This window comes from Mobula birostris, chromosome 16, assembly GCF_030028105.1.
Source record: "Mobula birostris isolate sMobBir1 chromosome 16, sMobBir1.hap1, whole genome shotgun sequence".
Lineage (NCBI taxonomy): Eukaryota > Metazoa > Chordata > Chondrichthyes > Myliobatiformes > Myliobatidae > Mobula > Mobula birostris.
In genome coordinates, this window is record NC_092385.1 from 56,627,958 (window position 1) to 56,655,365 (window position 27,408).

At 41.3% G+C, this 27,408-nt stretch overlaps 1 protein-coding gene across 1 annotated transcript in view; it reads right to left on the reverse strand.

Moving 5' to 3' along the window:
- Nucleotides 1–27,408, reverse strand: part of bap1 (BRCA1 associated deubiquitinase 1) — a 79,917-nt gene that overhangs the window by 35,122 nt on the left and 17,387 nt on the right. The window contains exons 2-7 of the mRNA XM_072280672.1: nt 20,481–20,510; nt 20,262–20,316; nt 15,973–16,105; nt 12,645–12,764; nt 11,616–11,677; nt 4,726–4,868 (exon numbers count right to left, since the gene is read on the reverse strand). Coding sequence (XP_072136773.1) covers nt 4,726–4,868; nt 11,616–11,677; nt 12,645–12,764; nt 15,973–16,105; nt 20,262–20,316; nt 20,481–20,510 — 543 coding nt within the window. The remainder of the gene's footprint in view (nt 1–4,725; nt 4,869–11,615; nt 11,678–12,644; nt 12,765–15,972; nt 16,106–20,261; nt 20,317–20,480; nt 20,511–27,408) is intronic.

A 27,408-nucleotide genomic window follows, 5' to 3' on the forward strand; every position in this document is an offset into this window, starting at 1 on the left:
TTCAATAATCCTTGACATGCGATTAATGCCTCTATTTTAAACCATGCAGAGTTGGTATTAGATACAGAAGATGCTCTTCCTGCAGCAAAACTTTGAGCACTGACATTTGATACACTCTCTTTCAGGTTTACATCATCTTGTGGGTCCTCTGCTATAGGCATAGTCAAAACATGTTTTGGAATTTGGGAAACATCGCCTGTTGGAAGGTGAGCCACATACTCTTATTGCTAAACATGACCTTTAAAGTGACATATTTGGGTCAACCATTGTGTAACATCCTCTATGAATGCTCTACAAAGGCTATCAATGATTGAAAAACATTTTGTTTCCTCTGCTCATCCTTGGGAAGTAATGAAATGAATATGTGATGTTGCTTAGCAACAGCTTCACAGACATTAGTCGTCCTCAAGATAAGAATGCACTTGTAAGGCATTTTCTTTATTTCCCAAAAGATCCTTAATTGATGATAATTAACCTTTAATTTTGTTCATATTTGTTTTATATTTTTTTTGGATTCTTCCAGCTTAAGCTTTCAAAGTAAGTTTAGTTTCTCTTTGATAGCCCCAATTGCAGGGTTGTTGATGACAGTTCCATGCTTCAAGGCACTCAAGTTACTTCTTCCTTACTGCGCAACTTGGAATTAACTGTTCGCCTGCAGCACATCCGCAAACTGGCAATATTCCATTCAATATATGTAGTCAACAAACAGTCTGCTCATCCACAGCGCTTAAACCACACCAAACAAACAGCGTTCAGTTCAACTGTCAATAACCGGGACAATGCTTCAGCATTTCAATAAAACAAAGTGACAAACCCTCAGGTAAATGCTATGCAATCGAGCAACAGTCCCCAGTGGTCAGGTAGTGCTGACCATTCCAAACTGCATTCAAACCACAAATACATAGCATGAATTAACAAAAGGTCACAGACAGTCCTACTGCAAACTGCTATAGCTGCCAACGTGCAGGTTTCTAGGTGTTGCCATTCCAATTTCCCCAACAGGTGCTAGGCAATCCTTTGCCGTAGACTGGTATTCATTTGGTATAACTTTTTTTTTTGTTGACAAAAATGTAGCGGTTACTTGTAAAACAAACCAAAGCCACTGAGAGACTGAGTATGGGAGTTGACGCTGCATGATGCATTTCTAAAATAAAATAAGCTCCAAGTCGAAAAAGTACATTCAATCCTTCATTACGAAACCAAAGACAAATTATCTTATAGCGATGAAAAACTAATGAAACTAAAATTATCCGCAGGAGGAGAGAGAGCAGCGCACCGCGCGTGCGTAGCCCTCCGGTGAAAAATGATATCGTATCTGTTAAATAGGGGCCATGGACAATTCTGATTTGATGGAGAATGGACGTGAAAGCACAGAGGAACATCTGGAGAAATTTCTGAAACGCTCGTTCGCTGCTGTCGTTACTGCGTGGTCGGGAACCTTTTGGAGGGTAGGCCTCAAAATCCCTGGCTTTGCCTGCTGTTGGCGACTGAGGTTGAGGTCGAATCGTTCAGACAGAGATGGCGCTCAGTACTCAGTGTCGGAGAGCTGATCAGAGCTTGAAGTTTTCGGATGACTCAGAGTCGGACTGTGGTCGGCATGGCAGGGAGAGTTCTTCCTTCTCCCGTCTGCGTGAGATGTGGGACATTTGAGAGACTTTGAACTTTTAATGTGCTCATGGACTTCTTCATCAAGTTATGGTATTGTTGCACTATTGTAACTATATGTTATAATTATGTGGTTTTGTCAGTTTTTTTCAGTCTTGGTCTGTCCTGTGTTTTGTGATATCACACCGGAGGAAATATTGTATCATTTCTTAATGCATGCATTACTAAATGACAATAAAAGAGGACTATGTCTTCATAATCTAAAAAATTAGTAATATTGTGAAATTAACATAATTAGCGGTCAACAGAAAAAAAGACCCCATGGCTCACTCTTTCAACTAGAGTAACTTGACTAAGACAAAGCATAAATACATAACTGTACTCATTTGCTTCTACCAGGTCCCAACCCATGTGATAAATTACTCATTATAAATGTGTAACACAAAATACTGTACAGACAGACAGGAAATAGATAAATAGCTTCTACAGGAGTGCTTACAAGACTGCTTTGAGTCGGTAGACTGGACAACATTCAGAGACTCATCTTTGATTCTGAATGAATACACCACGGTTGTCACTGACTTCATCAAGACCCGTGCGGATGAGTGTGTGCCTGGGAATACCCAAAACAAAAGCTGTGGAAGAACTAGCAGATTCATAGTCTGCTGAGGGATTCAAGACCACTGAGCAAGACTGCTGAGGTATTCAAGACCAGTGATCCAGAACAATCCATGAAGTCCCAGTACAATCTTCAGAAGGGGATTTTAAGGGCCCAAATGCAATTCTGATTGAAGTCGGAGATGAAATTGGATGCACATCAGCTCTGGCAGGATTTGCAGGTCATTACTTCCCACAAGCGAACCATAACATCATGTATGGTTGTGATGCTTCACTCCCAGATGAGTCCAACACCTTTCATGCACGCTTTGAAAGGGAGAATAAAACTATACCTGTGCAAATTCCTGTAGCATCTGGCAACTCAGTGATCTCTGTCTTTGGGCCAACATAAGAACATTGTTCAAGAGGGAGTACCCTCGCAAAGCATCAGGTCCTCATGGTGCACATGGTAGGGCATTGAAAACCTGTGGCAAATGACTGGCAGGAATGTTCAAGGGCATCTTCAATTACTCTCTGTGCAGTCAGAGGCTCCCATGTGCTTCAAAAGTGCAACCATCACACCAGTAGCAAGAAGAGCAGGGTGATCTGCCTCAATGACTATCGTCCAGTTGCACTCAAACCTACTGTGATGAAGTGCTCTAAGAGGTTGGACGTGGCCGGAATCAACTCCTGCCTAAGGAAGGACCTGGACCCACCGCAATTTGCCTATCGTCACCATAGGTTGACAGCAGATACAATCTCACTGACTTTCCACCTAGCCTTGGATCACCTGGACTGTAGCAATATCTACATCAGGCTGCTGTTTATTGATTACAGCTCAGCATTCAACACAATCATACCCCAAGTTCTAATCAACAAGCTCCAAAACCTGGGCCTCAGTACCTCCCTCTGCAAAGGGATCCTTGACTTCCTCACCAGAAGACCACAGACAGTGCAAATTGGAAATAGCATCTCTCACTCGCTGGCAATCAACACTGGCACACCTCAAGGACACATGCTTAGGCCACCGCTCTACTCTTTCTATACTCATGAATATGTGGCTAGGCAGAGCTCAAATGCCAAGTATAAATTTGCCGATGACACAACTATTGTTGGCAGAAATTCAAACAGTGATGAGGAGGGATACAGCAACGATACAGATCAGCTGGTTGATCTATAACAACAGAACAACAACTTTGCACACAACATCAGTAAGACCAAGGAATTGATTGTGGACTTCAGGAAGGAGAAGTCAAGGGAACACACACCAGTCCGCATCGAGGGATCAGCAGTGGGAAAGGGTGAGCAGTTTCAAGTTCCTGGGTCTCAATATCTCTGAAGGTCTATCCTGGGACCAATATATTAATGCAACTACAAAGAAGGCATGACAGCGCCAAGATTTCATTCGGAGTTTGATAAGATTTTGGTATGTCACCAAAGACAGTCACACATTTCCACAGATGTACTGTGGAGAGCATTCTAACTGGTTGCATCACATCTGGTATGGAAAGGCCACTGCACAGGATCAGACAAAGCTGCAGAAAGTTGTAAACTCAGTCAGCGCCATCACTGGTACCAGCCTTCCCTGCATCAAAGACACCTTCAAAAGGTGACGCCTCAAGAATGCAGCATCCATCATTAAGGGCCTCCATCACCCAAGGTCATGCCCTCTTCTCATGGCTACCATTGAGGTGGTGGTAGAGAGCCTGAAGCCACACACACTGTTTCGGAACAGTTTCTTTCCCTCTACCATCAGATTTCTGAATGGACAATAAACCCATGAACATTACCTCATTTTTTTGTTCTCTTTATATATATTTCTTATTGTAACTTACAGATTTTAAAAACTATGTATTGCAATTTAACAAGTTTCACAATATATGTCAGTGATATTAAACCCGATTCTTATTCTGATAGGACTGTTCAATCCTAGGGACAAGGAAAAAAACAGATTCCAGATCTTTTGTATTCTCTTCTAATATCAATAATTGTACTTCCAGAATGGGTGATGATCTGGTGTGGAAGCCAAAGACAACATTCATAACTTCAGTCAAATGAGTACCAGGATGTTAATAACAGTCTGACTACTGGTCTGACTAAAATGCAGTCACCATGAAGAGGCTTAAAGTCACTCCATGAATCTACCTGGTGTGCAAGATCAAGAGTGCCAAGAGCTGACATGAGCTGACAAATAATCTGTCCCACTGCCTCAATCGCGGACAAGAATCCCAGTAAATATAAGCCCTTGCATTTGAAGCTGAATGCAGACAACAAACTGTTGGTAGAAGGTAAAATACAAAAGATGCCTGAAAGAAGAGCAGTGAAATGTAGTAGGGAATAAAACCAAACCCAAAATTGCAATGTACACATTAAAAGAAGTTTTATATTAACAATTCAATCTTCTGACACAAAAATATGCCTCTATCCAATGTAAAAAGATGCAGGCTTTGTATCTGAATGTTCAAAGCAAACTGTAAATATTCACTAAAGTTGATATGAAAGATTATACAGAGTAGTTCATACCATGATCTATGGGATAGGCTTTCAAACCATCCAGCTCAAAGAGGCGACCTTTAATGGGAACGTAACTGACAAAATGAAAGGCTTCCATGGTCCGCACAGCACTAATCCCATTCTGCTTCTCTGGAAGGTGCCGTGGTTCAGGTCTAGAGTAAAAAGAGGTAGAAAGAGCAGTCAGAGAGCTTCACACATTCCTAAAGTACTTATTTAGCAGAAAAAGTCATCAAGTGAAGGAGAATTATGTTTGTGCTGACACTCCACACACGCAGAAACTAAAAGAATGGTTGGGAATAGGCATGATTGTATATTCGAGACTACCCCAATATAAAGTTATAGTAAGGAACCCTGTGGTGAGACAACCAACTACAAAAGGGAGACAATAATGAAAAGGAGAGGAAGAACAAGAGAGAAGATTTGCTTTCTTTTCATTCTGATGCACGTAAAACCAACCAAAAGAAAACAACCCTACTTTTGGTTTCACAAATAGAGCAAAGGAAATTGCGGGGAAAAGGAATGAGTTCCATATTCTATGAAAATAAGCATTAAGTTAGAAATAAATCTTTTGTTTTTGTCTTTAGGGAATTACAGCATGGAAACATAAAATGGGGTTAGTGCAAATGTGTGGTTAATGGTCAGCATGAACTGCAATGTTCATGCTGACCATTAACCACACATTTGCACTAACCCCATTTTATTCTCCAACATTCCATCATGGCTGAGATATTTTCCCTCTCAACCTCATTCTCCTGCCTTCTCCCCATAACATTTCATGCCTTGACTAATCAAAAACCTACCACTTTAAATATACTTAATGACTTACCTTCTACATCCCTCCATGGCAATGAATTCCACAGATCCACCAACCTCTAGTGCTGGACTCACTCATCCTCTCCACATCCACTCTGTGTCGGCCTTTCAATATTCAATTAACTTTTAATGAGATTTCCCCCTTCGCTCTTCTAAACTCCAGTGAGCACAGGTCCAGAGTCACCAATCACTGCTCATAAGCTAACCCTTGCATTTCTGGAATCATTCTTGTGAACCTCCCCTGGACCCTCTCCAATGCCACACATCTTTTCTTCAATAAGGGGTCAAAACTGCTCAAAATTCTCCAAGCCTTATCTGACCAATGCCCTATAAAGCCATCCTTGCTTTTATATTCTAGTCTTCCTGAAATGAGTGCTAACATAGCACTTGCCTTACTCACACTCAAACTCCAACCACAAGTTAAGCTTTAGGGAATCCTGCACAAGGACTCCCAAGTCCCCTGACACCTCTGATTTTTGAATTTCCTCCCCGTTCAGAAAATAGTCTACGCCAGGGGTTCCCAATCCGGGGTTCACAAACTCCTTGCTTAATGGCATTGGTCCATGATGTAAAAAAGGTTGGAAATCCCTAATCTACACCTTTATCTCGTCTATCAAAGTGCAGGACTGTACACTTCCCCACGCTGTATTCCATCTGCCACTTCCTTGCTCATTCTCCCAATCTGTCCAAGTCCTTCTGCAGACTCCCTGCTTCCTCAACACTACCTGCCCCTCCAACTATCTTCGTATTGTCAGCAAACTTGGCCACAATGCCATTAATTCTGTCATCCAAATTGTTGACCAAGTGAAAAGTAGCAATCTCAATACCGGTCCCTGCAGGACATCACTAGTTACTGGCAACCAACCAGAGTAGGCCCCGTTTATTCCAGCTCTTTGCCTCCTGCCTGTAAGCCAATCTTCTACCCAGGCTCGTATCTTTCCTGTAACATGGGCTCTTATACTTCTAAGCAGCCTCATTTGTGGCACGAAGTCAAAGGCCTTCTGAAAATGCAAGTGCATCACATCTACCATTACCCCTTTGTCTATCCTGCTTGCTATTTCTACAAAGAATTTCAACAAATTTGTCAGGCAAGATTTCCCTTAGGGAAATCATGCTGACTTTGGCCTATTCTATTAAGTGCCTCCAAGTTCCCTGAAACCATATTGTCATAGTCATACTTTATTGATCCCAGGGGAAATTGGTTTTCGTTACAGTTGCACCATAAATAATAAATAATAATAGAAATAGTAATAGTAACATTACTATTAGTAAATAGTAATAGTCATGGAAATAATAAATAGTAATAGAATAGTAATAAATAGTTAAATAGTACTATGTAAATTATGCCAGTAAATTATGAAATAAGTCCAGGACCAGCCTATCGGCTCAGGGTGTCTGACCCTCCAAGGGAGGAGTTGTAAAGTTTGATGGCCACAGGCAGGAATGACTTCCTATGACGCTCTGTGCTGCATCTCAGTGGAATGAGTCTCTGGCTGAACATACTCCTGTGCCCACCCAGTACATTATGTAGTGGATGGGAGACAGTGACCAAGATGGCATGCAACTTAGACAGCATCCTCTTTTCAGACACCATCGTCTGAGAGAGTCCAGTTCCATCCCCACAACATCACTGGCCTTACGAATCAGTTTGTTGATTCTGTTGGTGTCTGCTACCCTCAGCCCGTTGCCCCAGCACACAACAGCAAACATGATAGCACTGGCCACCACAGACTCGTAGAACATCCTCAGCATCGTCCGGCAGATGTTAAAGGACCTCAGTCTCCTCAGGAAATAGAGACGGCTCTGTCCCTTCTTGTAGACAGCCTCAGTGTTCTTAGACCAGTCCAGTTTATTGTCAATTCGTATCCCCAGGTATTTGTAATCCACCACCATGTCCACACTGACCCCCTGGATGGAAACAGAGGTCACCGGTACCTTAGCTCTCCTCAGGTCTACCACCAGCTCCTTAGTGTTTTTCACAGTAAGCTGCAGATAATTCTGCTCACACCATGTGACAAAGTTTCCTACCGTAGCCCTGTACTCAGCCTCATCTCCCTTGCTGATGCATCCAACTATGGCAGAGTCATCCGAAAACTTCTGAAGATGACAAGACTCTGTGCAGTAGTTGAAGTCCGAGGTGTAAATGGTGAAGAGAAAGGGAGACAAGACGGTCCCCTGTGGAGCCCCAGTGCTGCTGATCACTCTGTCGGACACACAGTGTTGCAAGCACACGTACTGTGGTCTGCCAGTCAGGTAATCAAGAATCCATGATACCAGGGAAGCATCCACCTGCATCGCTGTCAGCTTCTCCCCCAGCAGAGCAGGACGGATGGTGTTGAACGCACTGGAGAAGTCAAAAAACATGACCCTCACAGTGCTCGCTGGCTTGTCCAGGTGGGCGTAAACACGGTTCAGCAGGTAGACGATGGCATCCGATATCCTGAATAATCAGCTCCAACATCTCCCAACCACTGAGTTCAAGCTAACTGGTCTGTAATTTCCTCCCTCCCTTCCTGAAGAGTGGAGTAACATTTGCAATGCTGTTCTGCCATCTTCTCTCATGCCTCTGTAATCCCCTTTACACCATTATAATAGTGACACATCTGACTTCAGCTTTTCTCTTAAATTGCAGTGAATTCTACCTTATGAACACTGCCTCCCAAGGGTTCCTTCACCTTAAGAGCCCTAATCAAGTCTTTTTCATTATACAACTCGCAATCCAGAATTGCCTTTCCCCTAGTGGGCTCTACCACAAGCTGCTCTAAAAAGCCATTTCGTAGGTATTCTACAAATTCCCTCTTTTGAGACCCAGCACCAATCTAAGTCTCCATATTGAAATTCCCTGTCACTATCATAACATAGTCCTTATTACATGCCTTCTCTACTTCCCATTGAAAGTTATATCCCACATCCTGGATACTGTTCGAGGGCCTGGATTTAACTCCAATCAGGGTCTTTTACTTACCCACAAGGATTCTACATCTTCCAATCCTATGTCACCTCTTTCTAAGGATTTGATTTCATTTTTTTACCAATAGAGCCACCTCACCCTCTCTGCCCACTTGCATGTCCTTTTGATGCAAGGTGAATCCATGGGCGTAAAGCTCCCAGATATAATCTTCTTTCAGCCACAATTCAGTGATGACCACGTCATATATGGCAATCTGCATCTGTGCTACAATATCATCTACCTTGTTCCACATACTGCATGCATTCAAATATAACACCTTCAGTCCTGCATTCATCACCCTTTTCGATTTTGCCCTCATCTTACACTCAAGCTCATCCCACTGACCGCAATTTTGCTATATCATCTGCCTGTCCTTCCTCACAGTCTCACTACACTCGGCATCATAGGAGCAGATCCGCCATTCAATCATGGGCTGATGCAATTCTTCCAGTCATCCCCACTCCCCATACCTGATGCCCTGGCTAATCAAGAATCTATCTACCTCTGCCTTAAATGTACCCAATGACTTGGCCTCCAACAAATTCCACAGGTTAAGTAATTTCTCCACATCTCTGTTCTAAATGGACACCCTTCAATCCTGAAGTCGTGCCCTCTTGTTCTCGACTCCCCTACCATGGGAAATAACTTTGCCATATCTAATCTGTTCAGGCTTTTAACATTCGGAATGATTCTATGAGATCCCCCCTCATTCTCCTGAACTCCAGGGATTACAACCCAAGAGCTGCCAGATGTTCCTCATATGGTAACCCTTTCATTCCTGGAATCATTCTCGTGAATCTTCTCTGAACTCTCTCCAATGTCAGTATATCCTTTCTAAAATAAGGAGCCCCAAACTGCACTCAATATTCCAAGTGTGGTCTCACGAGTGCCTATAGAGCCCCAACATCACATCCCTGCTCTTGTATTCTACACCTCTAGAAAAGAATGCCAACATTGCATTTGCCTTCTTCACCACCAACTCAACCTGGGGATTAACCTTCAGGGTATCCTGCACAAGGACTCCCAAGTCCTTTTGCATCTCTGCATTTTGAATTCTCTCCCCATCTGAATATTAGTCGGCCCATATATTTCTTCCACCAAAGTGCACGACCATACACTTTCCAACATCGTATTTCATTTGCCACTCCAAGTGTGGTCTCACGAGTGCCTTATAGAGCCTCAACATTACATCCCTGCTCTTATATTCTATACCTCAAGCATCAACTTGTATATGAACTGTGGATGCTCAGCCCTACCATTCCAGTTTCCATCCCCGCTGCCAACTGGGTTTAAATCTCCCCAACAACTCTAGCAAACCAGCCCGGGGAACTTATGAGGATGCTGCCTGAACTACAAGATTTGAGTTATAGGGAGAGGTTGGCCACACTGGATCTTTATTCCCTGGAGAGCAGGACAATGAGGGGTGATCTCATAGAAATTTATAAAATTATGAGGAGCATAATTAAGGTGGAAGGTCATAGTTTCTTCCTCAGGTTGGGGCGAGCACAGATACAAGATAAAAGGGGAGAAGTTTAAAAGAGACCTGAGAGGTAACAAGAGGTTAATGAGATACTTGGAATAAGCTGCCAGAGGAAATGGTCCAAGTAGGTACAATTGTAACATTTAAGATGTATTTGTGTAGGTACATGGAGGGGAAAGGCTTGGAAAGTTTTGTACAGAATGTAGGCAACTAGGACCAGCAGGAATGATGCTGTGGTCAGCATGGGCCAGTTGGGCTGAAGGGCCTGTTTCTGTGTTGTATTATTCTATGAATCTAGTTTTCGGATCCAGTCCCTACAAATCCAAGATCTTCCACAGGCTCAGGCTTATAGAATAATGAAAGGATTTTTAAGATGAGTGAAACAATCACTTGTGTAGAAACATTGTGTATTTACAATCCTATATTACCACTCAAAGGTAAAGTGTTTCGATTAATCAAAATATACCTGGTTTAATTTTCCTTAAAAAAATGTGCATGGCAATATTATATTCAACTTGCACGTCAAAGTGCATTGTTACACCCACTTGATCAAAACGTGGATAAATTGGCACATAAAGGTGGGTGATCTGCCCTTATGGGAAGACACATCTAGATGCAAGATAACATTAAAAACAAGACAGAACCTTCAAAGAAACCAGCTGTTCACATTCATGTTGATAATCCGTTTTGCCATCAGAGATGTTAGCACAAATGAAACCGAACAGTAGCATTTAAACAATACACACAATGTGCTGGAGGAACTCAGCAGGTCACAGCGCATCTCTAGAGAGGAAAAAACAGTTGACGACTTGTGCCTAGACCCTTCACCAGGACTGGAAAGGAATATGGCAGAAGCCAGAATGGAAAGGTGGGGGGAGTGGGAGGAGTACAAGCTGGCAGGTGATAGGTAAAACCAGGTAGGTGGGAAACGGGCATGAAGTAAGAAGCTGGGAGGAGATACAGTAGGTGGAAGAGATAAAGGGCTGAAGGAGGAATCTGATAGTACTACTTGACGCTTGGCATAGTATTTAAGATGCCACATACATAAAATTTATATGATTCACAAGCAATTTTTCAGAGCTTCCTCCCCCTCTCAAAGTTCAGGCTTTTCTTAGATATCACTGCCATGCAGGCATGGTCTATTCCAGAAGATCTGATAAGTCAGCAAGGATCAGAGGCAAACTGAAATCTTCTGTAAGGCACTGAGTTATCATACATTGCACCTTTAGTTAGAGACCTTCCACTGAACTAACTACTTCAGTGCCTCCAAAATACTTCAGTAAACCTGCTAGCTGCCACCATCAGTCTCAATCACTGCTTCTTGCAGATTATCCATTCACTCTGTGCAGGAAAAATGACTTGTATGTTTAGAAATAAATGTGATTACATCCACAGGAAGTGGCTATTTTCCCATAACAGCAGGTTCTTCACTGATGCACATCATTCCTTCAGTACTTTCTTATAATGTGAACCGTACATTTATACACAACTACAGCTATGTATTCAAACCCCTTTTGATTTTGAAAGGTCAAGTTCAAGCTGAGTTATACATTAGGACTAAGTAGCAAACACTCATGAGCAATAGCACAAGATACAATTTCTAAGCAGTGTGGTCTGACACTTCATAAAAGACTGGAAAACAATATGCATTCTTACCTGGCATGGCTGTTGTGTGCCTTTGCTAGTTCTGGAGCATTACCGATTGCATAGCCTTTACTCTGTGGAGCCAAGATGAACAGCTTTCGTCACTTGTGGGTTGAAGGTGAGCAGTAACAAATGGTTTATGGACAAGTTCAATACCATCTTACTCCATTTTATTCAGGCAGTCACATTATACAAGTTCTAAAATAAATGTGACAGCTTTTTGGTTTCCTCCAACCTGCATTTTTTGCTGAAGGTAATGCTTCCTCTAGGTAAAGCGCCTATGGGTATTCACTCAAGCGGCTGTTCTGTATGTGCAAGCATACAGAATAGCAATTGGCAAACTTTGATAATGGCATTCACTCATTGTGTCTAACGCTATTCTTACCTCCCCTGCCCTTTCCAAAATGAAGTGTCAGATTGCTGTACAGAATAGTTTACACCTGCTTGAATTTCCACTTGCAATGGTGCTAATTACTGCAGCACTTTAAGGATTACTTAATCCAGACAGACCAGTGCCTGAATCTGCTCTTTGCAATACTGAATATCACAAGTGATATCCAGATATTATGTACAGAGGAAAAAAACTGCTTTTAATTAATACATATTCATTCTGCAAATCATACAGGGTTCCTACAGTAGCTGGATCTAATAGAGTGTGCACAGTACACAGTAGTTAGAAATGAGTTGGCAACTCAGTTGGGAACAGGTATTTATTAATTTAGAATCCAAAAGCTTTCTTTTAAAATGCTTACCCATTATCTGGAAACAGTCATACAAATACAAAATGGAATCTTTCAGTTATACCCAGGCCAATCCTTCACACTGCTTAGAAAGCTGGGACGGATACGACAACCAGTGAAAACAGAGAAATCATATGTAAAATTGGACCAAATGTTAAGCAGTCTATAGGCAAAAAAAACTCCTTTGAAAAGCATATTCAAGGTCCGCTTGATTACTTATTTTGATATTGTTTTGCAAAAGTCACAATTTAAATAATTAAAGCACTTTAATGCAGCACAGGAGACTCTTAATGATGTATACCTCTGGGCTAAATCCTTTGGTAAAGTCTTTCATCCGGCTGAGGGTGGGTCCCAATTCAACATTGTCGCAGTTCAGGAGGACACTGAGCAACGCGTGCGTTGCGCATGAGTTTGGGATCAGCTTTGGGACAAGATCAAAACGCAATGAGATTAGTGGACGCATAGCCAGAAAGAAGTTGTTCAGACCCTAACCCTTGATTTTCAACCAGAGGACATGTAAATTCCAGGTTTATTCTGTCAACCTCTAAGAATTTTGTATATTTAAATAACATCACTTGTCTTTCTTGAACTCTACAAATTCTAGGTTCAGTTTGCTTAATCTTGTTTATACAACCTCACCATCCGTGCAACCAACTTGACAAACTTTCACTACAGTAGAAATACTAACTGTTTCTCTTTACAGAGGTACAGCCTGTCCAGCTGAGCATTTCCTGCATCTTCTGGTTTTACTTTACAGTTCAAGCATCTGAAGAGTTTTGAAGTTAAATGCACTCCCATGTCTCAAGAATATCTTTCCTAAAAGAGGGAGAACAGATCTGTATAAAATATTCCAGATAATGTCACTGGGACTTTACAAAATGGAAGAAAAATGTGCCAATGAACAAAAACAAGAACAGGAGTGGGCCACCAGTCTACTATAGCCTGTCCTGCTTTTTAATATCATTTGCTGATCTATACTGACTTCAACTCCTGTTCTAGTTTCCCCATAGCTTTCAATTCTTTGATCTTTTAAACATTTATCTATCTCTGCCTTTAAATATATTGAATGATCTGGCCTCCATTGTCCTCTGGGATAGAGAAATCCAGAGATTCACCACGTTCTGAGAAGAAATTTCTATGCACCTCAGTTGTAAATGAGTAGCTATGTCCTCTTGTTTGTGACTCTCCTAATAGAGAACTTGCCTCAACATCTACCTTGTCTGCCACCATAGGATTTTATACGTTTGAATAAGGTCACACATAATTCTTATAAACTCCAAGGAATACAAACACTAATTGGCCAGCTTCTCTTGATAGCACAACCTTCTCAACCATGAAGTTAACCTGTCAAATCTCTCCAACACTACTTTACCTTCCCCGTCCCCAGGTAAGGCGACTAGTGCACAGCATTCCAGATGCAGCTTCATCAACAGCCTGTATGAGGATAATAAAACCACCTTATCCTTAAGCTATGGTTTTGCTTTCTTTACCTTTTGTCCTTGCCAGGTTTTAATGATTCAGACACTAAAATCACCTGGATCTTTCAATAGTTCAATATTGTAATTTAATATCGTAGAATGTATACAATATACAACCTGAAATTCTTACTCTCCAAAGACATCCTCAAAATAGGAGGAAAAAAACCCAAAAAATGAATAACAGAAACAATGTAAGAACCCAAAGCTCCGTTTCCCCCCACACACACGAAATAGCATCAACCCTCCCCACTTTCCCTCCCACTTTTTCTAGCATAAAGCATCAGCATTCCCGCAACGCACCATGCAAGCAAAAACAAATCCCCTAAAGAAAGATCATGCATAGTTAATAGTCCATCAAAAACTAACTGTTCACTCCTACATTTTGACATCCCACAGGCTCTCTTAACAAGGGAGAGACATATCGCTCCTTACACTGTGAAGGGGGAGATAACAGTCACTATTTCAATATTACAGAAATTTTGAACAGTTGCTATTTTATTTTGAGATCCCCAACTCAAGAATCAGCAAATCCCTCCAACAGCCACTCTCACTGTCTTCAATGTTCCTGCTTCTGCTACACTTCAGTATGTGACACTGGTGAGAATTCTTGTCCACAGGGCCGCACAGGGTACTGCTGTCTCTTTCCATTTAGGTAATGATTCACATTTTGATGCCTCTTCTCTGGCCTCATATTTCCCCATATTGAAGTCCACTTGCCAGGTTTTCACTGAATCTCATTACGGAATCACAACATTCCAACAGCCCAACATTCCCTTTTTTCATATCATTGGCAAATTCGGAATCCTTATATTTTGTTCCCTTCTCTACATCACTGATGCGAATCGTAAACAACTGAGGGCCAAGAAACAAGCCTGGGGTGCTCCATTAATATCATCCCTCAAGTCTGAAAAATATGCATTATTTTAACTCCTTTTCTATGTGACAACCAGTTTTCAATTCATGCTAACATACTTCCTCCAATATCTTGGGTTCTTAATTTATGCATTAGACTTTTATGTGGTACCTTGTCTTTTGGAAATCTAAATACACTACATCTATTGGTTCTCCTCTTATCAATGGTCCTGTCAAATTCACAAAAAATTGAGCAAATTGTCAAAAATATTTTACCTTTCATAAAACTATATTAACTAGATGTCATTAAGTTCAGCTTTCTGAAATGATTAGTTATTTCCTCTGATTATTGACTTTATCATCTTGCCAACAATAGATGTTAAACTACCTGGCCTACAGTTCCCTGCTTTCTACTGTACGGTAGCAAAGGAGGGCGAAATAGTAGCGTAGTGGTTAGTGTAGTGCTTTATAGCATCAGCTGTAAGATCAGGGTTCAACTCACACCACTGTCCGTAAGGAGTTTGTATGTTCTCCCTGTGACCGCATGGGCTTCCTCCCATGGCTGGGGCAAGTAAATTGTGGCTGAAATGGCCAGAATAGTTCAGAAGAAAACCACTGGCAGAGACCTACTTGGGGAAAAGTAGTCCATACCCATGCTAAGATACTTTGTAATGCTATAATAATTAATACAGTCATAAATAAAATTCTTTATGTTATCTGTTTAATCACAATCTCTCTGCCTGAATTTGTCTTTCTGAAATACATTGCTTGTAAGCAGGTTTTCTCCAATAATAAAATTACTTATTATAGTTCGATAAGATTTCATGATACTTTGGCATAATTAATGTGGTCATTTTTCAATGAGTTCAGCTATTTTACGACAAGGAACTGCAATGCCGAATCATGACACTGTTGGATAAGGTTGTGACATTCACCATTTACAACTATTCTAGTAATACCATGAGACCCAAAACAGCTGCTATATGAAGTACCTGACATTTTTAGGGGGTTAAGTAAGGAAAAGGAGGAGAGATGACAGCAAACTAGATTGTTTTCTTTGGAGAAAAAAAAAACTGCAAATCCTACATTGCTAGCAGTTATGAAAGCATTGAAACCATTTTGAATTTTAGCTTTAATCACGACTTCCAAAAGGGAATGTAGGAAAGAAAAATTGGACAGCTCTTTCAAATGCACATGCCTAATATCCTCATTGTGCTCTTTATGGTTCCAAAAATGTCATTGTCCTATCAGTCTAAAGAGGACAGTGTGCAAGACAACTTTAGAAATGTTAGTGCTTACCTGGTGAGCAAAGAACATGTCATTAACAATCTCTTCATCGAACACTGATGTCTCATCCACTAGTGGTGTTACCTTGCGCCGTGACCGCCGCTCTTCAATCCATTTAAATAGGAAGATGAATCCATATACTGGGCTAAAAACAAGAGGGCAGGACCAGTGTGAGATAACATATTCACTATTGTATAGAAACCTCGATCACATAAAAGCCTGTATTTAAATGACTTCTGACCAGGGAGAATTAGAGGAAGATTACCACTGGACCAATAGAAATATTGGGAAGCATGTTATATTGGGTGGATTTAGGCAGTAGGGTTAAAGGAAGCACAGCCAGAGTTTTGTTGCTTTAACAACCCTTTTCATAATTTTAATTCAATCTCAAGAGAAGGAGGATGATAAAAGGATCCAAACTAATTGCGACAAGATGGCAGAATGGAGTCAAGTGCCTCTATTGGTGGAGTCCAGATATTAGCTGCAAATATTCAAAGGTGAAAATGTTGCCAAAATCTCAACAGAATAGGAGCTGGCAGAGATAGCAGATGGGATGAAAACTGATGAAGAAGAGGGACTACAAAGGCTGGCAGTGCTTCTGTAAGTCATCAGATCCTGTTGGCAAACATTCTAGATTACTGAGGGTGGAGGATACAGAACTCATCACATTCTTCCAATCTTCCCTAAATACAGGGGACATGCCAAAGATGGAAAATGGCAGTTGTAACACACTTGTCCAGAAAGGGAAGAGGGATGTGCCAGGTAAATACAGGCCAGTCAGTTTAACATTATGGGGACACTTGTAGATACAATAATCAGGGACATTATTAACAGGCACTTACAGAAGTTTGAAATTATAAGGAGGGAGCAAATATGGATTTGCTGCAGACAAATAGTGTTTGAGTGAATTTTTCTGTGACACTTAACAGACAGGATTGATGAAGGGAATGTAGTAGATGTTGTCTACAAAGACTAATAGAAGGTTTCTGATGTAGTATCAGTCAAAAGGCTGAATAATAAAATTCAAGTCAAGTGAAGTTTATTGTCACTAAACTACACATACACACACACACACACATATATATATATATATACACACACACACATATATACACACACACACACACATATATACACACACACACACACATATATATACACACACACACACACATATATATACACATATACACACACACACATATATACACATTTTTATATACACACACACACACACACATAAGTGTGACGTTTCTTTGAACCAGGGTGTAAAGCACAGTAGTACACATAGCACACATAACACACAATAACTTACGAAGGTAAGGATAAAATCTACAGGTGAACCGCACATAAGTAACAAACCAAGTACATTAAATATTGTAAGGTACAGATAATATTCAATATTAATGCACTTTAGTTTGTTATTTATTTGACTTGAAATAATGATAATGCACATGGTTATGCAATGCAAAGTTTTCAACTTTGTGGGTGACATAAAGAGACAAGAATGATAACAGAACATATAAACTCAAAAACTGCATTAAATTTCACTCAGCCAGCCTACTAGAGAAATGTTAAGTAAGTAACAGGCTTAAGGAATAAGGAGAGACAATATGGACTAAAGACTACAGGACCTGGATGTACATGAGCTTAAATATTTAAGGCAGAGATAGATAGGTTCTTGATTAGCCAGGGCATCAAAGGGTATGGGGTGAAAGCAGGGGAGTGGGTATGACCGGAAGGATTGGATCAGCCCATGATTGAATGGCGGAGCAGACTCGATGGGCCGAATGGCCTACTTCTGCTCCTACATCTTATGGTCTTGTATATAGTTGGATTTGTAAATAGAAACTGGAAGTCATGAGCTTTCTGAAATGTACTGCCGTTGAACTGCAAAAAAGGCAAGACAATGTTATGGAGATAACTGAACTAGAATCTGAAACTTGTGTTCTACATCCAGCAGAACATCCAGTTAGCCTGACATCAGTTTGAAATATATTAGAATCTGTTATTAAGGAAGCAATAATAGAGCTCTGAGAGAATAATGATAGGTTTGAGCAGCTGGAATTGAACTATGAAAATGTTTGGAGATTCAGTTGGAATTTATTTGAGCTTGGCACATGGATGATAGAAAAATGGAGGACTATGTAGGAGGGACGGGTTAGATTGATCTTAGAGTAGGTTAAAAGGTCTGTACTGTACTGTAGTGTTCTATACAAGTAGCTGCAAAGATAAGGGGGCAATAGTAAATGCATGTACTTGGAGTTTCAAATACTCTACATCCACTAGTACTCCCTTATGTAGTAGGATATCACAAGGTTAGTCTGGAGTCCCAGTACCCCTGAATATAAGGCTGAAAAGACTATTATTCCTTTTCTCCCCCTGGAGCACAGGAGGCTGAGGTGCATAGATAAGTGAATAGTCAGTCTTTTTCCACACACAGGGGTGATGGGTATATGGAATGAACTGCCCTGCCAGAGAAGCCGTGGGTGGGCACTATCATGTTTAAAAGGCATTTAGTAGGTTATTATTTCTTTTCCTCTCTGCACCATGAGGCACATCAGGCCACCACCTTGCCATTTCTTTGGCTTTTTTGGTCTGTTTTTTAACAAGGCCAAATTGCTAGCTCGATGCTCAACCTAGCACGGATAGAAAGTGTACAAGAAGTCGGCCGGATTCGAACCCGGGACCACTTGCTTCAAGGTCCAGTGTTGATACCACTACACCACCTGCCATTTAGACAGGTGCATGGATAGAAGAGCAATATGGACCACATACAGCAAGCCAGACTAGCGTGGATACACATCTTAGTCAGCATTAGCATGGATGAATTGGACCAAGGAGGCAGGTTCCATGCTAGGAAACTCTATAAAAATGGCACCTACTTTGGAAGAACAAATACAAAGCCTGAGATACCTGGATATTCCTGTACACACATTAAAACCTGAAGGCCTTAATTGCAAGAGGATTAGAGTACAAGAGTAGACAGTTTACTGCAATTACACAGGCTCTGGAGAGATCCAACTTGCTTTGCTATCCCCACCCAAAGAAGGAAATGCTTGTGACAGAAATGCAATAAAAGTTCACCATATTCATTCCTGAGATTGCACTTGGTCAACAAGAAGAGATTAAGCACAATATGCTGTCATTAAAAGGTACAAACATTTTATGGGACTGAATAGGTTTAACACATGGATGTTGCCAGGATTTGAAAATTTACAAAAATTTTTATTTTATTTAGAGATACAGCACCCTTCCGGCCCAATGGGTCACACTACCCAGCAACCCACTTATTTAACTCTAGCCAAATTACAGGCCAATTTACATTGACCAATTAATCTGTTAACTGGTATGTCTTGGGAATGTGGGAGGAAACCTATGCATTCACGAGGAGGACATACAAACTCCAACGCCCTGAGCTGTAATAGCATTGCACTAACCACTACATTACCATGGCAGCGGGATTAAGAGCTTGAGTTTATAGGGAAAGGTTGAATAGGCTAGGACTTTTTTCCTCCTACAGCATAGGAGATTTGATAGAGGTATATAAAATTATGAGTGGTATGAATAGGGTAAATGCAAGCAGACTTTCTACTGGGGTTGGATGAGATGAGAACTTGGTTAGCGGTTAAAGGTGAAAGGAGAAATGTCAGCGGGGAAGTAAGCTGTCAATGAAAGTGGTGGATGCAGGTTCAATTTCAACATTTAAGAGAAGTTTGGATAAGTACATGGATGAGAGGGCAGGTTGATGGGACTAGGCAGATTAATAGTTTGTACGGACTCAATGGGCCAAAGTGCCTGTTTCTGTGCTGTAGTGTTCTACCACTCTATGAGACTTCTTCTGCCTAAGGTGTTTCACACCAATCATACTCTTGGAGCAAGGGATTGTTCACTCAGGACAGATGATAAAGAGTTAATGATATTAGTGATTCTTTGGAATTTTCTACCCAAGAGAGCTATGAAGGCTCAATCATTAAACACACATTCCAAAGACAGACTGACAAATTTTAAGGAAATCAAGGTATATTGGGCCAGGGCATGAAAATAACGTTTAGGTAAAAGATCACCCATAGCCTTAGCAAATGGCAGAGAGGTGTGAAGATATAAAAACAAGATTCAGCTTGGTTAAGTCACACCTTCCTGATGAATAGTCTATTATCACTCTGTCCAAATGCATGCCATGGGGTAGGGAAAGTTAAAAAAGTTATTTTTTGAAATCAGCTAACCACATTACTTCTATGAAGAACAGGAAAGATGAAGGCAGAATGAATGTATCAAAAATAAAACACCATAAAACTTACCCCTGAACCTTACAATGTAGGTCATAGATCTCCTCCACTTGAACACCTTTAACACCTTAGGACAAAGATGCAGAAGTTAAACCTAATTAGCTTGGATAAAATATTACCCAAGGATTACACTGTAGTTATTTCAATATATGCCCCAAAAAATCTCCAAAATCATTAATGGCCAACTTCTTGTAACATAGTGAGGTGCAGTGTAACATGAAAAATACTTACCAAAATCCTCTACCAGCAGGGTGAAGAGCCCTGAAATGGAGATTAAAAATATTGGTATCAAACAAAATTGTGATGATATCGGTAATAATCACGATTTAAACAATTTTGATTCCAATACATACATGTATCCATGCAGCAGGCTTTCAGTAAAACTGAGAAAATGTTTGTGCTTTTCCCATATGAACTGTGACAAAATCCAACATTGTAAATCCAGATTCAATTCTTTCAAACATGGTTTGAGTCTGAAGAATATTCTGGACTAAGTAAGCTATGAATCCTAACAGATACATCAGTGATACTAGCAATAGTGGGAGCAATATGTAATTCAATAGGGGAGATTTGATAGAGGAATACAAAATTATGAGGGGCATAGATAGGCTAAATGCAAAAAGGCTTTTTTCATCGAGTTTGAGTGAGATTAGAACTAGGGGTCATGGGTTAAGGGTGAAAGGTGAGGAATTTCTTCACTCAGAGGATGGTGAGATAGTAGAATGAGCTGATATAGGTTTGATTTCAACATTTAAGAGGAATTTGGATAGGCAGTTAATAGGAGGGGTATGGAGGACTATGGTCCAGGTGCAATCTGGACAAGGCAGAATAATAGTTTGGTGCAGACTACAGGGGCCGAGGGACCATTTCTGTGCTGCGGTGCTCTATGACTCCATAATAAATGCTGACATAGTTAATAAACCAGACAAAAATGTTGTTTACAATAATAGCTCACAATATTGTATGCTTCAAGATACTCTATCCAACATGTTTTTGCTGGCTCTTTTGAAGATACAAGCCAATCACCTTCTTTGCCCAGCTATTTCTCCACAGTTCTGCAAATTTCATAACTGAAGTCTCTTTGGCCTCATAACTCCTGCAACTGAGTGCAATTTGTATGGAGTTTACATGCGCTCCCTGTGATTACGTTGTGTCTCTACATTAGTTCACTGGGCACTGTAAATTGGTGAGTGATAGCTGGAATTTGGGGAGTGTAAGGAGAGTACGACAGGATTAGTGCAAAATGGGTGCTTGATAAATGACACTCACTCAATAGACCAACCGGCCTCTTTCTGAGCTGTTGAACTCTGACTTGTAAACTGAAATATAGAACAGTACAGCACAGGAACAGTCTTTTTGGCACACAATGTTATGCTGAAACACATTAAACTAGTGATTAAATTTATAACTAAACTAATGACTTCTGCCTACAGAATATCCATATCCTGTACATCCAAGTGCATAATCTAAGAGCCTTTGAAAAGCTCTTTGTATTTGCCTCCATCACCAACTGGCTGCAGATTTCAAGCACTCACCACTCTGTGTAAAACAAATGCTCAGCACATCTCCTGTGAACTTACCCTCTCTCACCTTGAATGCATGCCTCCAGTATTAAGCATTTCAACTTTAGGAAAAATATACTGGCTTCCAACACTATTGATGCCTCTAGTAATCTTAAACTTTTATCAGGTCTCCCCTCAGCCTCCACTATTCCAAAGAAAACAACCAAAGTTATTCCAACCTATGTAACATCCGTCCATCGTTGACGTCGATGAGGACCTCGACACCATTATGGTGGTGTTGAGACTAGTGCGTGATTTGGATTTAAGTGAGGGAGAATTGCGCAGCGTCAGCCTCACTCTCTCTTCCCAATTCCCATCTGGATCCAGTGCCAAGACAAGAACCGAGAAGGCTGGAGATGGGACTAGGCGCAGTGGATGACCAGTACATCATCTGTGTCTTGTTGTGCTCTACACGTTCCATGACACTTGCAGAGACCGCCATCTTGACCGTTGGACCTTCCATTGGTCTCATCCGCTCAATCCGCCGGAGTCTGTCTTCACATACTGGAATAGACAACTCCCTATCTCACCGAGGGTTTGAGACCCGTCGGCTACCCTCACCTGGTTTTAGCCGGCTTGTCAAAGCCATTGGGGTGTGGCCACTGTCGCATGCAAACAGCTACGGGGAGCCACAGGTAAGAGCTGAGTGCCAGGTGGGGACCAAAGGTGGAATAGCCACCTTGAAAAGGATGCAACATGTTCCCCCAACCAGAGGTGCTACCCCTCCCTGACACCCCATACATCTCAACCTATATTGTATGTCCAAACTATAGTTACAGCACATACCCACTAATTCAGGCAGCATCCTGGTAAAGCTCTTGTACACCCGCTGCAAAGCTTCTGCATTCTTCCTATAATGGGGTGATCAGAATTGAGTGGAAAATTGTGGAGTTTTATAAAGCTGCAACATATTTTCTGACTCTTGAACTCAAAGCCTCAATTAATAAAGGCAAGCAGGACATATGCCCTTTTTACTGTTACATACCCCGTAACTGGGTTGCCAAACCAGCAGAAATGGACCACTTAGTTGGAGTCTGGATTACTGGAACTAAGAAAGCTTTATTAAAGAAATAAGTAACACAGTACTCTAATCGTAAGGATATAAATGCAACAGGTTAGCAATGATAAAACACACATGTACACAGAACTAGGGTAATAGGAATCAATCAAGCTCTATCGCAGTCTAGGGGTGAATGATCAGCCTCAAGTGATGCAGAGTTCAGTTCAGCTTAGTACAGTTCGCAGTGATCGCTGTTGTGCCATTGGAGAGAGAGAGAGAGAGAGAGAGAGAGAGAGAGAGCGAATATGCAAATTACGATTCAAACAGACCTTTGATGTTCCTCGCAGTTAGCTTTCGGGCGAGCCCTTTTAATGTCTTCTGAGGTCACTAACTGTGACCCCTCCGTTCCGGATACGATCGTTCTTCCGCGGTGAACCCGGCACCCAGGCAAGGGCGGACACACACACCAGGTTCCCGCCGATCGTACTTTTTCACCCTGTGCGTCTATGGTCGGTCCCGCGACCAGACCTCCAAACTCCCACCAACTTGTGGGGGCACACCGCACTTCCAGGGTCTCGTTATCTCTTGATCTCGTGGTGTCTGTCGTGCCTTAGCGAACCTGTTCCTTTTATCCCCCTGCTGGGGTATCACCTGTCCATCAAACTTCAAACAGTTCAGGTTCAAAGCAACCGGTCTGTCAATACTCGGAACTGCGTCTCTTTTCGTTAATTTCTCTTCTCTCTCACTAACATTTTTGAATGCTGCTCCATTGTCTCACTTATCTCTCTCATTAGCATCAATCTTCTGATAACTTGGTTTTTCGTCACATTACCAACCTATCAACTTGTATAGCCACTATCAGAGAGCCATGGAGCTGAATCCCGATGTTCCTCTGTACGTCAATGCTGTTAAGGGTCCTCCCATTAACTGTGCAATGTCCCTTTACATTTGATCTTCCAAAGAGCAACCCCTAACACTTGACCGGACAAGATTCTACTTGCCACTTCTCTAAACAAACCTGCAACTGATCTTTATTCCACTGCATTCTTCTACACCACCACCAATCTTGGTAACTTCTGTGAACTTATGACTCACCCATCCACATTTTCATTCAGGTTATTTAAATATGTCACAAATTACTAGTGAACGACCCTGGAACATTTAGAAGATACATTTTGTAAATCACACAAAAGAATGAAGAGTAATGGTTGGAATGGGGAAAGTCATACCACTGCATGATATACTTTGTTCACAATTGACATCTCACTATCTTTTATTTGATGCCCTAATGAATAAAGTCAGGCACACTTCAAAAATGTGGCTTTCTGAAACAAAAGGCATAATCTAAGGAAACTCTCTTTACTGTAAAGAAGAAAACTGAAATATTGAAATGCTTCATTAGCAATGAAGTGAACTGCAATAGCCAAAACGCTTATTGCACAGTTCATCAAGCAACTAAATGTTTTTAACAAAGTAATAGAAACATAGAAAACCTACAACATAATACAAGCCCTTCAGCCCACAAAGCTGTGCCCAACATGTCCTTACCTTAGAAATTACCTAGGGTTACCCACAGCCCTCTATTTTTCTGAGCTCCACATACCTGCCCAGGAGTCTCTTAAAAGACCCTACTGTATCTGTCTCCACCACCGTCACCAGCAGCTCATTCCACGCACTCACCACTCTCTGCGTAAAAAACTTACCCGACTTCTCCTCTGTACCTACTTCCAAGCACCTTAAAACTGTGCCCTCTCATGCTAGTCATTTCAACCCTGGGAAAAAGCCTCTGACCATCCACATGATCAATGCCTCTCATCATCTTATACACCTCTATCAGGTCACATCTCAATGTTGGTTAAGTGATAACTACAGAGTAGGAGAATACTTGCTCTGTTTGGAATTGTGTGCAGGATTTTTTACATTCAAATAAAAAGTAAACTGGTTATAAATTTTCTTAATAACAGTTTTTTTTTGTCTCCAGTCCCTATGAAGGGTCCGAAACATCAACTGTACTCTTTTCCATAGATGCTGCCTGGCCTGCTACGTTCCTCCAGCATTTTGTGTGTGATGCTATCAATTTAACGTCTCATCTGACAGTTGGCACTTTTGACAATGCAACATCTCACAAGTACAATTGTGGCGAAAATCATAAAGCTACAGATGCTGGAAATCTACAATCAAAACAGAAAATACTGGAAAAACTCAGCAAGTCAAGCAGAATCTAAAGATAGATCCCTTTCCACAGATAGAGCCTAAAATGCTGAGTTTTGACATCATTTTCTGTACTGTATTGTGCTTTCAGTCTAGGTTATGTATTCAAGGGTCTGGAGTGGAATTCAATCCACAACTACCTGGCTTCAAGTGAAAACAGTGTGCTTTGGCTAAACTTTAGCCGCAAATACAGTGTGTCCCTGCATTATGGAGAGCTCGCATTCCTTGTAAACTACCCATATCATGATTTTCAAAAAAGTGATTTCCTCCCTCCCCCCCCCACCCCGCCACTGTTCTATTGAATATTGAAAGGCTTAGATGGAGTGGACGTGGAGAGGATGTTTCCTATAGTGGGGGAGTCTAGGACCAGAGGGCAAAGCCTCAGAATAGGATGTCCCTATAGAACGGAGAAGAGGAGGAATTTCTTTAGCCAAAGGGTGGTGAATCTGTGGAATTCATTGTCATAAACGGTTGCAGTAATGTATCACTGGGCATTGGTCAGACCACATTTGGAGTATTGTGAGCAGTTTTGGTCCCATATCTAGGAAATAATGTGTTGGCATTGGAGAGGATCCAGGAAGTTTACAAGAATGAATCCGGGAATGAAAAGGTTAAGGTATGAAGAGTGTTTGATGGCTCTGAGCTTGTTATCGCTGGAGTCTATAGGAATGTGGGGGTGGGGGGGAATGAAATCTCATTGAAAGCTATTGAACGCAAACATGAGGAAATCTGCAGATGCTGGAATTTCAAGCAACACACATAAAAGTTGCTAGTGAACGCAGCAGGCCAGGCAGCATCTCTAGGAAGAGGTACAGTCGACGTTTCAGGCCGAGACCCTTCGTCAGGACTAACTAAAAGAAGAGCTAGTAAGAGATTTGGAAGTGGGAGGGGGAGGTGGAGATCCAAAATGATAGAAGACAGGAGGGGAAGGGATGGAGCCAAGAGCTGGACAGTTGATTGGCAAAAAGGATATGAGAGGATCATGGGACAGGAGGCCTAGGGAGAAAGAAAAGGGGGAGGGGAGGAAAAAGCCCAGAGGATGGGCAAGGGGTATAGTGAGAGGGACAGAGGGAGAAAAAGGAGAGAGAGAAAAAGAATGCGTGTATATAAATAAATAACGGATGGGGTACAAGGGGCATTAGCGGAAGTTTGAGAAGTCAATGTTCATGCCATCAGGTTGGAGGCTATCCAGATGGAATATAAGGTGTCTGGAAGTCTAGGTAAGAGTAGATGTGGCGATGATGTTTCCAATAGTGGGAACAGAGGACACAGCCTCTGAATAGGACATCCTTTTAGAACACAGATACAGAAGAACCTATTTAGCCAGGGGGTGGTGAATCTCTAGAATTCATTACCACAGACAGCTGTGGAGGCCAAGTCAGTGGGGATATTTAGAGTGGAGATTGATAAGTTCTTCATTAGTAAGGGTGTCAATGGTTACAGGGAGAAGGCAGGTGAATGAGGTTGAGAGGGATAATAAATGAGCCACAATGGAATGGTTTAGTTCTGCTCCTATGTCTTATCATCTAATGCTACTGGTGGGGTTGCATTTCGACAGGATGTTTTATTTTCTCATTGTAATATCCCTGTTGGTGCGCACTTCATATGCAAGGGAATTAATGGTCTAATTCTGTTTATGTTATTGACAGAAGAGAAAGGGTTGCTGCTTTCATTGACTATATATGGATGTTAAACTGTTCAATAAAATATCATTGTCCAAATATCAATAGATGAGAATGCCTTCTCAGTTTCCAAAGCAAAACCCTTAAGTGGCCTCCCACAGTGACCATTGTTCTTGGTAAACTAGTTCAATTTTCTGAATGCATTGTGTTTATTTATTTTTCACAAATTTTATAAGAGCACATTTTTATTCCAGATCTCAAAGCTTTTGCAGTGATTTTGGAAGCACTGCCTCTTCTGATTTGCCATAGTGCTGCATTCTGATTGGAAATACCAGTAAATTTTACTAAGTATTGATCAGTTTAGCAGGCTGCACCATATATGATCCACATTGATCAAATGGCTGATACAGGTAAAGATGGACAATGTCTAGAACCTATGAGGCTTTCCTACTGAATCATTTGAAATTGTTTCCCTAGAAAGACAATATTTACTTTGTTCTAATTGTTGCCTCATATTCTGCAAGTCACAAAAGTGCCATGATTGTGTCATTCCATGCATTGTTTAAGGTCACTAGATTTGGGTCATCATTGGCCCTTCCGTACCAGATGCAGCACTTCAGATCGACGGGTTTACTATACACCGTCAGGATAGATCTATAAAGTCTCTCAAAAGCAGAGTTGGAGGAGTTTGCCTCATGATCAACTCTTCTTAGTGCACTAATATATCAGTGCTGTCCCAATTCTGCTCACCAGACCTGGAATAT